We start from the raw sequence: 15,303 nt of genomic DNA on the forward strand, positions 1-15,303 counted from the left end.
TACGATAATAATTATTATTCTTATTCTGAAATAAATACATTTTTCGAACAACTCCCTCATTCGAATACATGTATTTTCCCAAATCACACGACTAATCTTTTGACACCATCAGTCCTTTTAACATCACAGGTTGCGGCCCGTATACGGAGCATACACGAAGTACGTATAGCCTACCCATCTCGGAGGCCCCGCTCTGACGTTCATATTTTGAAATACGAAAATTCAAGTATAACTCACTTACCATAGTTTTCGTGATGAAAATAACCTTTCTTTAAGATCCCTAGTAACGTCCGTTTCCATGGTCAACAACAAACATGGCTAACTCGAAATAATTGTTACACCTCTTAACATTTTATTAAAACAGCGACAATGTAGATATTTTGGTATTGAGTACCAATATCTGGACTGAATCTTCTTACGTAGATGTCACTCTTGCGTGAAGCACGTTATCTTACTAGGAATTGATGCATCTATGTGGTATTGATATGTGAGAAACAGAATTTTTCTTTGCCCCAGGAAACGGACGTTGCTAGGGAAGTGAATTAAGATGTTTTTCACCCTTAAAAAGGGATAAGTGAGTGATTTTTTTGTCGCGTCTGACTACCATGCTAAAGGTCCCGGGTTCGATCCCCGGCCGGTTCAAATCCGGAAACTTTTCTAACGTTGGAAGCGGCCCCGGCGCCCACCCAGCGTCGAATAACATGGGTACCTGGGGGAAACCCTGGGGGGTAAAGGCGGTCAGGGGCGTGATGCTGATCACATCACCCCCACTCATGACCGGATCAAGAAAGTGTGAGGCGTTACCCCCACACCCCCTATACGCCTTCATGGCGTAGTGCTAAGCACAGGGGAGAACTTTACCTTTTTTACGGTGTTCTCAGACAATTTCAAGGGGTGTGTGTCGTAATCGAGCATTTTTTTTGATTCCGAGGCTTCTTTCATGGAGAACATTTATGCCAGTGAGTGAGTGTTGGAATTGGGGCTTTATATTTATTAGATTATGCATAATCATGCATAAATATACTCTAATCACAATATCCGATATATTTCTGTTAGGCGTGTAATTTATTCTTAGTATTCTTTGAAACGAAAAATGACACTATTTAAAAAGCATGTGGCGGCTAAAGTGTATCAGACATGCAGTTTGCATCTTTTCTGCAATAGTGAATAAACTCCAAGAATGTCTTCAGACCCATTTTTTCTTCCTCGCCGTTTCCGAGACACACATACCCAAGAAGTGACGCAGACAACCCGCCCGACCATAGCGCACTCCTCCTCGTGGCATTTGACTTAATTTGTTGTCATCAAGGTCATCCTCACGCGAGTTGCTCCAAAGTGTCAAATTTGTGTAACGGGTTTCCAGGGGTCGTGTCTTTGGTACGTTGAGCACGCGGAGTAGAAAAATTATGTGCGTCTGCTGTGTATGATTTTTCCAGCAAAAAGCACACGACTCGCTTGCTTTTTGTGACACTTACCGACACCTGACCCACGCCACGAAAAGCGTCACGAAGATGTGTGTCTTGCACCGACGGATGCGGTGAACGTATAAAAACATTAAGAGAATAATTTGTGGGTTCACTCACCGCAAGTCTACAGACGCGGGAACGCAGCGAAAATGATGTGAAGAGTGTAGACGGTGTGCAATTGGTGGTTTCAGTACAGGATCCTTACAGCTACGAACCCATTCCATCCTTGACAGTGCGTGTGGGAAGAGTGCGTAGCAGCCATGGCACCAGCAAGCTCACCTTTCCTTCCACTCTTCGTCTTACTGTTGGCATCAACAATGTGTTCTCAAACTGAAGACAGTGCGGAGTTCCACGACCATCAACCAATATACCCCGTGAACTATGATGAACAGACTCAACTTCCTACAACTCAGGACTCTAGATACTTGAAAGGTGATCCCGTGTATCTTGAAAAGGGACAGGTGCAGCACAGCTCTCCGCTCGTACCAGAGTGTCGTCTTCAAGACTCGGTATCATGTTTCAAGTTCACAGTTCTCTCGAATGTCGCCAGGCTTCTATCCCAGAGCTTCATACCTTTAACGGAAGGTATAGCCTTTGTCAAGGAGTCGTCCAGCAACTCCATCGAGGAAAAGCTGGATCAGTTGTCCATCGAGAAGACATCTAGTTCCAGGAATATCGAGCATTTCACGACAACCTTGTGGAACTCTTTGACCAATTTCATCCAGACTCACGCCCTCAAAGTCTTGATCCCAGAGACACCCATTTCCTCTCCGTTCATTGCCACGGGCAGAATGAACAACGATGGAAACCTGGAATTCGGGGTTGAAGTTCCTGAAGAAGCAGGTAAGAGAATTTATATTGCTGTATTTCCGTCTACACCCATTCCAATATGTTACTGGTAACCTATTTATGCCTTCAACAATAAAAATCACTTACTGAGTGATATAATCCTGCAATTGTAAGACATAATTTGGCGGGAGCACCTTGCCTCCCTCAAATTTTCAGGTTTATCAAAATTTACGGTAACAGTCCGTTATATCGGAGACACATTTCTTCATTTTTACACAAGAAACTACTTACGGAAATGAGTTTCTCTAAGGTTTATAACGTTCGTCGAGGTATTTTCTTTCATCGTGTAATCTATTTGACCGGGAAATCATGTATTTTGCAAGAGAAATATCTCACCGACGCACTATTGCCATTGCTTTCCTACGTGAACTGAAAGCTCCACACGTTTTATGACGTAACCCCCCGTCAGCGTTTCCAACCCCTCCTTTTTAACTATGCTTGCCTAACCTAATCAAACCTAACCTAACCTTATCGGAAATGGTTCGTGGGACTATCCGTGAATGGTTCGTAGGGCTATCCGTCAGCTACCCATGCATAATGTCCAATTTTCACATGTGACGAACACGATAGTAGGTATTTTTCGGTGAAGAAGGTTGGAAACACTGCATACCCACAACGGTAGTCAACCTGTTTCCGCCATATTGTGTGTTAGGGAAGCGAAAAAAGGAATAACAAAACTACTCTCTGTGTGAAAAATTTGTTTGTTTTCGTGTAAAAAGCATGATGGCACCTTGAACTATGTTCCGCAATACACAATTGGTAAGTACGAACCATGCGAAACACAAAATATCCGATTTTAATGTGTCTCCGATATAACGAACTGGTACCAAATTTACAAGATAACCTCCTAGGACCTGGGACCTGGGAAGCAAAGCAATAAAGAGTAATATTTGTAATTTCGCAGATGTAACAATGTATTAGCAAATAATCCTGTACGCTATTGTTATGAAACTTTTCGAGTCTACCCCTTAAAGTTGAACCCCCATCTTGATTCTGCCCCCTCAAAATTAAGCCACAAGTTACATCCAGCCTTGTATTCAAGAAATCTATTGGTTTTACTCCAAATCGGATCACATGATTGTACACTAACCTTCTATGGCCAGGAGTGGTTTACGGACGCAGGTTGCATCCACCCAACTTTTGGGGGAATTTTTAAATTTGTTTTCCTGGTGACGGAAATTAGTTCGTATACTACTAATATACTGCTGAGGGACGGGTAATAAGTATTATTGGGGGGGGGCAGTTATATTAAGTTTAAAACTGTCAGGCAAATTATTGTGGGGATATTTAGCCTTAATACTATGAAACTCTTGAATATCAATATTAAGTCTTAGATTATCACAGGAATTCTACTAAGGGTGCAGATTTAGCAGGGGGGGGGGTATCCAGATATTGGATATCAATGTTATGTCTTAGATGGGCACAGGTTTTCTATAGTAAGGGGGGATCGAACTTTAAAGTTCGAGGGTAGGAAAGGGCAATATTTAGCTCTTTCGTATAAAATTCATATTATGATCATTACGTAGGCTGTCATTTTTCTATTAATATATCATTCGGAAGTCGTATGGTATCAGGTGAATTTTACTCTGGATTATTCGCTAACCATCCGCTATGGCGCAGTGATAGCGTCGTCGCCTAGTAATCAAGGGATTCCGGGTTCGATACCCGGTGGAGGCACATAGTGCTTTGGATCCCATTTTAAACTGTAGGTCCAGTCCCGATTAGCCTCACTGTGCATAAAGTGGACTTAAAGCCACAAATCAATCAAACAAAAACGTCCATTTTATGACTGTTATACTAATTTACTAATTTTTACAGGGTGGTCCATATTGATGGGACACATTTCAAATGCACATTGTTAGGAATGGAGCAAGCACATTTATTGCACACTGTGTGAAATACATAACCAAGATATAGGAGTTTAACGCACTGTTCTTCGCTTGAATATAACATCTCATAAATGGGTACCACCTTGAGAAGAGCATTCTCTGGGTCTGAAGTCATACTGCCCATACTGTGGCGCAGCAAATAGGCCAGAATGGCCTCAATCTCCTTCCAGATGTCCTCTTGAGTTCTGTAGTTATTTTGAGTCTTGTGGTGTATACCCTTTCCTTTTGGTAACCCTACATTACATAGACCTGTAGGGCGAAATCTGTTGATCTGGATGGCCAATTGATATCGCCGAATCTCGAAATGAGGCGAACAGGAGAATTGTCTCGAAGGGTTATCATTGGCTCTATTCCTGTACGACTAGTGGCACCATCTTCTTGCATTCACATTTTGTAAGACCAAGCCGACTCATTTAGAGAACGAAAAACGTGATTCACATGTCGTTGTAGCGCTCAGCAGGGACTGTTACGTTTGGGATATTGCTCGACTGAATTCGCCAGGCGTTAAATGTTCTCTGCGCTACGAGAAGTTCCAGGTCGCTCAGGTGAAGGTTTCTTGTCGGCATTAGCTGTCTCAGGGATATTTTTCACAACACGCACGATCGCTTCTGAAATGGTGCTTCGCGCTTCTTGAAATGTTCGCTTTTGTGATGTAATGATGGAGCTTCCATTAGTGAGTAACGCTTCCACATCATAAGCAATTTCAACCGGAGTCCATAGCATCATAATTTTTTAGAGCAGTAAAATTTTTAAAAAATGAGTTAATATAAACTCCCAAGCTCAGGCTTGCAAGTACTATGCATTCTAAAAATGCTAGAATATTCCTACTGTCTGAAAATACAAAATAAAATGTGTCTCATGAATATGAACCACCCTGTATTTTGATATTTTTTTTACAATTTTTCATAGGATTTTGCAAATTTAGCTGCTTTTTAATGCCAGTGTATAAATTAAAGTAACATTTCTTGTTTATTTATATATGAATTACCGAGAAAATTAGTTCAAGAACTCAGTCTTGGACTTAACTCTGCGAGGGCCCAGCTATTTTACACCCGCGGAGGGCCAAGTGGGGTACAATTTAGATCCCAACTTATTCTTCTACACCGGGTGTTTCAGAACTGATTGAGGGGTTACAAGAAATTATTGCTAGTAAACTATTGAACTTACGTTAATGAAGCCCGTCCAGAACTCAAACAGTTTGTGCGTGTATGTTTTGTTAGGTAAGCTTAGAGTTCACATCCCTGCCGCTAGGCGACACTCAAATCACTCACATCACTCACAGTGTTATGTGCAATGTTTTGGTCCCCAAGATCACCGGACCTTACACCGTGTAACTTCTTTTGGTGGGCTTTCATCAAAGACAGGGCATTCGTCTCACCGATGCAGCCCTAAGGGAGCGTATCATCGCAGCGATAGACACTATCGACAGGCCCATGTTGATGCGAGTGTGGCAAGAAGTAGACTGTCGTGTTGATGCGTGCCGTGTCACCCGTGGTGCATGCATTGAACATTTGTCCGTGTAAAAAAAAAAAAAAGAAAAAGCGGTTTGAGTTCCTCGTTCGTTCTGGACTGGTTTCATTAATGTAAGTTCAATACTTTACTTGTAATTATTTTTTGTAAACCCTCAGTTATTTATGAAACATCTTTGATGTTTTGTTTTCAGTCTACGTCTAAAATATTTATAAAACCATTTTCATAAGGTTTTTTTTAATGCACGTAGGAGGTTTCACGAAATTCGAATACACAATGAGCTGTACCTTGAAAGGCGTAACATTCTTGCAGTCAGTAATATTTTTCTCAGAAATCATATGAACAATACAACGTAAACATAATAAAGTTGAAATATTTTCGAACATGCTTATTAAAGTTGTGAACATTTCGATTTTCATTATTTTTGCAACTCCTCATACTTGAATGTAACTGTTTTTCCAGAATGTTCTTTGCAAATCAATTTGTAGCATGCAGAACAGGTGGAATCAGTTTTTCTGTCCTTTGTTCTCGGACAAATAGAACATCTCCCGTGTTTTCTTCCAGTTAGCTCACTCGATTCCATCTGTTGTCTTGTTACTCCAAGAGTTGCCGCAGCTCTCATAACATGTGCGTGTGGATTAGGAGTTTGAGGAAAGTTAAAAAAATGTTACATGAAATGCCAAGCGGGGTACATTTTGAACCCCAGCAAGGAAAGAAAAAAACAAACAGAAATGGCTATTTCGTTTCAGTTGAGTCTTTTATTGCTATATTTCTCAATTATTTAAAGTCAGCTATAAAAATTACCAACAACCAAGAAACACTATGTTAAGAAATATTACAGAAAATTACGGCTGGGGACAAGATATACCCTGCTTGGCCCGCTGTGTTAAGAGTGACGACGCGTGAAGCCTTGCTATGAATATTATATGTATAATTTACCGTCTTATAAGTCTTATAAATTTATCAATGCAGTAAGAAGATATAAAGTATTGTTGAGTAATCATAATTAACATGTATTGTCAGATGTGTTCTGAACGATTGAATGGTAAGCAGTTTCTTCATAAATGACATTACTTTTGAAAATTTAATGGATATACTTGCTTTACAAATGTGTGGAACTGTTATATTGTTATTCGGGGCATAATTACCTTTGACAGAATGGAGAAGAGGGGAGAGGGGTTAATCGCACTATCCCTCATGTGAATTCGCCTCCTGCATGCACTTTCTTGGACGTAGATTTCTTATCGGGTATAATTAGTATTTTGGTTATAAAAAATTAAGTAGACTAAAATAGACAAATATAAAATACCGAAATATTTCCTCTGTTGTGTGTCGCTATCCATCGAAAATTTGATAAACCACTTCCTGGTAGCTAGTCATAAGTTATGAGCTTAATTACAGCAAAACCCATTAATGTAAAAGCTTCGACAGTGCATTCGGAATTATTTATACCCTAACGTATTGGCTAATTTACAATGCGTTACTATGCAGTACACAGAGTATATCGTTAATGAAACGGCATTTATACCCGAAAAATATCTTAAAATGATGCATATATAATTTCAATATAATATATATAATATAATAGAACAAAGATACTTTACGTAGAAATTTGCAGCGAAAAATGCAGGTTCGTCCAGGACTCGAACCCGGGTCTCTGGCATACCCTGCCATTGCTCTAACCACTTTTTTTTTCTTTTTAAATTTTCTTTATTGAAAGAAGCTATTACTTACACAGGTTTTACATTTGGACGTGAATTTCAAAAGATCACATGTAGGAAATTTGCATGCAAGGCTTTACAGGTTATCTGATCATTGTGATAATATTGTTCACTGGCATAGAATTTGAATGACAGTTTTTGTACATGAGGTTGGTTGCCAAGCACATAATAGATATAATGTCCTATGAAAAATTGCACTGCACGTGTTCTTGTGAGAGGAAAATACTGAAACTCTGGAGTTAATAAATGGTTCACCGTGAAGTCGTTCGGGGAGCGGCGGCATATGATTCCACGCAACTTCTTAAAGTGTTTCCAATGTTTCCATGCACTAAGGTGTCGTCCTGTGCACATTTGATACAATGGGAGTTGTCTGCCATAAGGTATCTCTGCAATCGTACTCTAGTGACGATGGCATCGTGTACTGTTAAGTACCATATGGAGCGCAATCGATTGGGGAGGAGGGTCGCCGCTATGTTTCTCAACACGATGTTCCAGCGCACATTGGGGAATAATGGGACAATACGCGGAATATGTTTCATCCGGGTTTGCAGCATTTTTGATAGAGATTTGACCGTTATATCTGAAGGATCCACACTTGGAAGGATCATCAACATGTAACAAATTTCCACTATGGTTGTTCGTAAATAGAGAAATTTAGTGGGTATAACACCTGGGTAAATTGGGGTACATAGTTCCACTTCATCCAGCATGGAGCGTAGCACACGAGCCGTGATGCTATCTTGATGCTGGACTATCATGGTGATATGGCGGTGCAAAAATAAGGCTTGCGCTTGTCGGTCGATACTCAGCAGGTTTAGTCCTCCAAGGCGAGTTGGTAGGCATAGTGTGTTATGAGCTACATGGAACAGGTGACCGTGCCAGAGAAAGCGTGTGATCATTCTCCGGATTCTCGTAGTCGTTTGGGTAGGCACGGGTAGTATTTGCGCCACATACCATAGTTTCGAGAGTGCATAAGTGTTGACATATTTGATTCTAGCGCTTAGTAACAGTTGGCGGAGTCGGTTGAAGTGTAATAGTGCTTGTATTTTTGGCAGTATGGTTTCAAATGTGTGCTTGGAAGTCTCGACCAGGTTTCTCGAGAAGTAGATCCCGAGTACTTTCAATACGTCCGTCACGGTTATTGGGACAGATTCTGTCCAGTTCCATGCCATTGTCCCCAAGGGTAGTATTTTTGATTTTTTCAGGTTGAGACACAAGCCTGTGTTTACTCTTAATTGTTCCAAGATTTCCATTAAGTTAACATAATTCTGGTGATCACGCATCACCACTGTGACATCGTCGGCGTGTGCAAAAACTCGTTAGGTCATGCCATATGCTTGTATTTCTCATAGTCGTTGATTTATTTGGTGTAGGAAGGGGCTAAAAGTTGTACAGAAGGCGAGGAGTGAAAAGAGGCAATCTTGCCTAACAGATCGTTGAAGAACAAACGGCGGGGATAATGTTCCATTTACACACAAATGTACCCGAGCCTGGGTGTATAGGCTCTTTATCGCTTCTACGAAGGATTATCCTCATCCAACATGAGTTAAATGCCAAAATAGATAATGATGGTACAATGAGTCAAATGCTCCTTTGAAGTCCAGGGCCACTAGAGCTGCTTCCGAGTCAGGGGCTTCATTCATTACAGTAACGATGTCTCGTATAGTAGTGAGAACGGTAGTTATATTACCATTAGTTCCGTGCACAAATTGATGGGGGCCTAGTATGGTAGTTGCATAGTGTTGTAGTCGGCGCGTTAATACTCGTGCCAATATTTTATAATCGACACAAAACAAGGTGATGGGGCGATAATGTCCAGGTGTTAAGGGATGTATCACTTTCGGGATTAAGACCAAGACACCTGTCGAGCTTGCACGACCTAACTTCTTCTGCGGAAAACAGGAATTGTGCCACCGCATAAGCAAGTCTGCCATGATAGGCCAAAATGTTTGAAATAATTCAATCGTCTATGCCCGGGTTCTTTCCTTTTTGAGCTTGTTGGATGGCCGCTTCCACTTCTTCCTTAGTGAACGGTTGGTTTAAGATGGCTTCATCTTCCCCTGATAGCGTGGGGATATCGGGGCATAACACGTGTTCTTCTTCCGCCTGGGATGCCTTAAATTGTGCAGCAAAGTATTCATATAGGCATGCACGAATGTCTGAGGGTTGTGTGAGACATTCGTCCCCTTGTTGCAATCTCGTTATGAGTTTCCTTTTCCCACTTCGCTGTTCTGCGCTTACATGGGCAATACTGGCTTGTTCTTAAGGGTCAATTGTTGGGAGACGACTTCTCACCACGAAACCTGCAATTCGCTCGTGGTGCATCCTCAGTAGGACCGATTGTATGCGTTTTAGTTCCTGCAGGACTGGGTCGCCCTGCCCTGTATGAGTTGTGTTGTCAACTCGTAGAGTACGCGATAATAGAAGTTGTATTTCTTATAGAAATCCGTGTGCATCATACGTGCGTATGCTATACAAAAATGCTTGATTAAAGGCTTCAGGAACGTGTCCCACCATGTAATGATGTCAGCTTGGCGCCTGCTCATATTTTCCAATTCCTTCCACTTTTGTTTGAAGGCTGTTCGAAATTGTTCATCTTGAAGAATCCGACTATTAAGTTTCCAGTATCCCCGTCCCCGAACTGCTGTTTTGGCGTCGATTGCCATGTCTAGTTGCACACTGAGGTGGTCGGTGAAGCAAGTGGGAAAAATCTTTATAGATGACTCTTTGGGTACTAAGCTCACACTTACATAGAAACGGTCTAATCGACTGGCCGAGTCTGGACGTATGAAGGTGAATCCTTCCAGTTGTGGGTGCTTGGTTTCCCAGACATCTTTTAGGTGAAAGGCCTCGACCAGGGTAGAGAGACTAAGGCATGAGTTAAACCCTGGATATTGATCTTGTCGTCGTAACACACAGTTAAAATCCCCAGCAAGGGCAATATGTTGGTGGTTGCCGCCTAGAGCTGTCGCCACTTCTGTTGCATAGAAAGTGTTTCGTGCCTCGCGAGCCACTGATCCTGAAGGCGCATAGATATTACAAAACCAGATTTTACCTATTTCGACGCACGTAATTCCCCGAGAGGGATGCAGGAAAGTTTTGTTAACAGGTATACTTTGTCGTACCAAAATGGAAGTACCTGTGGCGTTGTTTGTGAAATTATTATATATATTGTTGTCGCGGCCACATGTAAAATCGTCTGTACCGACCTCTTGAAGGAAATGAAGATCGAGAGCACTTTGCTTTATATAATCAGTTAAGGCATGGTGTTTGATTGTAGAAAATAGTTTGTTCAGATTTAGTGTGGAAAAATTATACACGGGAGCCGTCATATAACACACTAATGATATAAACAACCAAAATATTGCATGTACTTACAGGTTTTCTAAAGAATCAGTATTTAGAGTGTTTGTAATCGTGGGGTTGGGGGTGTTTCCCAAGGGTTGGGCACACTTGGGGTCAGGGTGTACTTCACTGGCGATGATGAACGCTCTTCGTTCGTTTTCTTCGCCGGGTGGGTGTGATTCTGGTGGCTTCTTTCTCTTCTTCTTTCCCAGTATGGGTGAAGATGGGGTCGGCAATGATGGAGGTTCTAGAGTCAGGTCCATGTTTGTCGTCTGCGAAGAAACTGCATCTACTGGTGGTGAGTTCTCGATGGTTTCCACAGGAGTCATCTGCGTAGTATGGATACTTAGCGGCATGATTGTAGTCTCGTCATTGGGAGATACTGGAACCTCCATGGGATCGACAGAATTTCTAAAACTAGGCAGGGTGCTGTTTTCTTCGGTCGGCGTTAAAGGAACATCCTGAATTGTATCGAAACTGGCGTCTATAGTTGATTCAGTTTGCTTCTTGGTTATTCTAACTGGAAGTACTGTCTGATCATTGTGTATCACTTCTTCAGCGCTGTTGAGGTTGAATGGGGCGGGTACGAGTTATCACTTGTGCGTGCAGTTGGCCTCTGACAATAATTTCACAAAAACATATTTTCTATAATAGTCGTTCATTTGACGTGGACTTATTTCTCACTTCTCTAAAGTTCAATTTCAACGTGTTTACTCGCTTGATGGCCATTTTCAAGACTTCAGTTTTGTCCGATTGGACGATTACGTGATACACACGTGCTGTCTCAACTACACGCTACGGGAGAGAGCACCTATCCACCTTCCTCCTTCCGCGGTTCGCGCGAGACTACACTGAGCTACCGAGCCGGCCTGGCTTGGCCTAATTTTTCGCTATTGCTGTTTTACCTGCGTGGATTTTCACTCGACACCATCAAACGCCAAAAAGGGACTTGTAATGGATCTGACAGGTCAAATATAATCCCCACAGCATCAATGACCTGTCTCCAACGTTCAGGAAGACCATGAACCCACTGTGGTAGAACTCTGAGGAACGCGAACCAAATAAGTCATCAAGTGCGGTGTGAGCTTAGTCTGAAATGAAACAGATGCTAATCACATGGGTCAATGCCTTGGAAATGAGGTGGGTGCATCGGTGTTCCCCAACCAAGGCAGAGAATGGTGTCACGGGTGACCTTAGCCACGTGTGGCCTCTCAGCCAAGGTATACTGGACCCATCGACCTACCTTATTCCGTTTTCCAAGTTGATGAAGATGCTGTCGAATGGTTTCTGCACTGACATGGAATTATTCTTGCAAATCGCCACATGTTAGACCATTGTTCGCCCCAATAGCCGCCTGCAGAGCGCAGTCGTATTCGGCTGTTGGTCTTCCATCACGTGTTGCATCTTCCAGGGATTCATTTCCGTCCTGCACTGCCCACGGATTCACTATATCATTGCCGTAAGCTTGACATATTTTCTCTCACCTTTCTGTCGCGTTTGTTCCAAGTTTAAACTCACACAGCACACCAGTCTCTTATCGCGCTGTTTGTGGTATCCATGCTTCACCTGTCCTCACTGATGTTCACGTTGAACTCCACTGACCATAACCTTCTTGTAGAACGTGTACATGCCCACCAACAACTGGCTATCATATTGTCCGTCTCGCCTTGGAACTTGCAGTATGCGGAGTATGTGAAGTTGTTCAACCTCATCAGAAACCTACGGAACTTTATTTATGTCTGTAATGTATCGTACGATGCCTTGTTATGCGCTATTCTTACAATATCGCATGCAAATATCCTTACCGGTCGATGGTCGAGCGCCTTTAGTTATCGACTTTAAATCTGGTCACCGAGATTACGGGGTTCGAATCCCTGTGTTCCTTGTAAATGCCCTTGCATCAATTTAATCAGATCATCACTCATCCTCATCGTTGCGATTAGCCACAGTGGCGGGAAAGAGACGTAAAATAACAAAAATAGAAATACACTTGCTTATGCGAAATGCAGCTTTTGAAATAAGCCGAATTAAGAATAGCAAAATTCGTTGATAGAGTGTTTACTTTTATTGAGTTATATGTATAATTGACTTGTAGTAGAAAAGATGAAAGAACCACGTTAGATGGTGGTTGACGGTACGGATACCTCTTTTGGCTCAACTTCAAGTTTTCTTAAAAAAGAAAAGAAAAAAATGTCCAAATGCAAGATAGAAGTATAGGACTGACATCTGAAAATGAAGCAAGGGCAATTTCTGGTTATGGCACAGCACACACACAAAAAGTGAAATCCAAATTACGGTTATTCAAAGAAGTTATTCACAAGTAACTCATTGACCTTCCTAGACTATATGTTGTTTCCTTTCAATTTCAGGCCGAGGTGAAGGGGGCGGTTTCGGCGGCCTAGGAGGCAAAGGAGGCGGCGGCTTCGGAGGCGGCAAAGGCGGCAAGAAGGGCTACGGAGGGCTGATGATCGCCATGATGACGAAGGCGGGCACGGTCGCGGCGATGAAGATGGGTGCGATGGCGTTCATAGCGAAGAAGGCTCTCATCCTGAGTGCCGTGGCCCTCGTTCTGTCGGCCATCGTCGCCGTCAAGAAGTTGTCAGCCAAGGATGACGACTACACCGTGGTGTCCTATGGAGGCGGAGGGGGCGGGGGATATCACAGGAGCTTCAAGGATAAGGACAACTACTGGGAAGGCGACGATCTGGCCTACAGAGGCCATTTTGAGTACGACCGTGAGCCAGGGATTACTGGAGGAGACAGAAGGATGACGATGCAGGATGATGCGATGAGTCAAGCAGCCTATCGCAATTAACATGGTAAGTCACCACGTGTCGACCTATACTCTCAAAAGTATGTAACTGAGTTGCCACTAAGAGTAGTGCAATCTTGATTGGCGTAACAAACACAACACCAGTGGCCAGTGTGCGTATTAACGGGGGGATTTCCCCCACAAAACTTTCTATGCCGGCATAAGAAAATTATTTGTATCCCTGCCAGGGAAGTTTTATTCCCCTCAGGGAAAATAGAATTGAAAGAATATAGTATACGATTTCTTAGCTTCTAACAAACAACTGAAAGATCATCATCATAGATTTTTCTCGAAAAGTATGCAGGCTTGTGGACTGAAGTCATCATTCTGCAACCTCGCCAAGCCGACACAACAGCAGACTGTTCTCGACTTAAGTTTTCATCGGCATAGTTCTCATATTTTACATGCATTAAAGTGATCAAAATAAACTTATAGGTGCGTTAGATTGATGTTAAATTTGAACTAGGCAATAGAAATTTGGTAAATTTTTCAGTGTTACTAATTCAATTTCTCTTTTTGTGTTTAGGTTTAGGTTTTCTTAGAATATAAATACAGTAAAATCTAGTTAACCCGAACCCCGATAAGCCGGACTTCGCTTCATCCGGACAAGCAAAAGAAAAGAAAAAGCAAAATGCAAGGTTTTAAATGTGAGAAGTCAACAAGAGAACTTCCAAAAGAAAAGGCAGTCAACCACTGATGAAATTCTGTTTCCCGCAGACTTTGTACTTTACTGTATAGTGTATTTAGGGCTATGCCCTTTAAATACACCAAAATAAACGTGTTTTGTTGCTTTCTACGGCTCTTTTAGGTTATTTCAGTGAATCCTGACTTTAGTTAAACCGGTCAACTTATCCCCCCATTAGTCCGGATTAACGAGGTTTTACTGTATACTTTTTCTAAATTACTTGCAAATTCTATCATAAGATTTAATAACCTAGGTTAGAACCAATGTTCTAAGGTACTTAGAACTGTAAGGCAATAGTATAATTAGTTAAGTGACTGGCAAGTGCACTTTTCCTCTATTACATTTATGTTTCTTGTGAACAAGTGACAACACGTGCACAAATTTTATGCCAAGAAACACCTACCTCAAAAATGAAGTCGCAAATACGCCACTCAGTGGGCAACACCCTCCCCAAAGCGAAGAGCTTAATTCGCACAGTGCCAGTGACGTATTCTCTCTATTACCCAGTTTACCGGATAAACCAACTATTCTCATGTATTTTGTATACATTTATCTTTAATATGTTGAAGAATGCTAATTATAAATGGTACAGTGGAATCCATGAGTATTACCGTGCAAATTGTCCATCACCATGTTCGTGCACATTATTTAATCCAATAAGAGCTTCAAGAATTAAATGAAAACTTAAAACAAACTGAATGAAAATAGTCATGTACAATTTGCACGGTAATACTCATGGATCTCACTGTACAAGTTTTTAACCCTAGATTACCCGTGCCGACACTTGACAAATAGTTTGTATTAATGTGTCTGACAAATTTACAATTCATGATGGGTTAAAACAAGGAGATGCATTATCTCCATTGCTCTTTGTTTGCCTTAGAATATGCTGTTAGGAAGGTAAAAGAAACTAATAACTACAACAATAAACTAGAATTAAACGGTGTGACTCAGTTGTTAGCATATGCAGATGATGTATACTTATTAGGGGATGATATAAATACAATTAGGAATAATGCTAAAATATTTTTCAAAACTGCTAAAGAGATAGATTTGGAAGTTAACA

General features: G+C 41.6%; 1 protein-coding gene across 1 annotated transcript; it reads left to right on the top strand.

The window, feature by feature from the left end:
• Window positions 1-1,593: 1,593 nt before the first annotated feature.
• On the top strand, window positions 1,594-13,555 carry LOC146003076 (uncharacterized). Its single transcript, XM_083141246.1, has 2 exons — window positions 1,594-2,309; window positions 13,110-13,555. The coding sequence occupies exons 1-2, from the start codon at window positions 1,727-1,729 to the stop codon at window positions 13,553-13,555; spliced, it is 1,029 nt and encodes a 342-aa protein (XP_082997372.1). The 5' UTR covers window positions 1,594-1,726.
• The last annotated feature ends 1,748 nt before the right edge of the window (window positions 13,556-15,303 follow it).

The sequence above is a fragment of the Lepisma saccharinum genome, chromosome 19 (assembly GCF_977018435.1).
Source record: "Lepisma saccharinum chromosome 19, izLepSacc3.1, whole genome shotgun sequence".
Lineage (NCBI taxonomy): Eukaryota > Metazoa > Arthropoda > Insecta > Zygentoma > Lepismatidae > Lepisma > Lepisma saccharinum.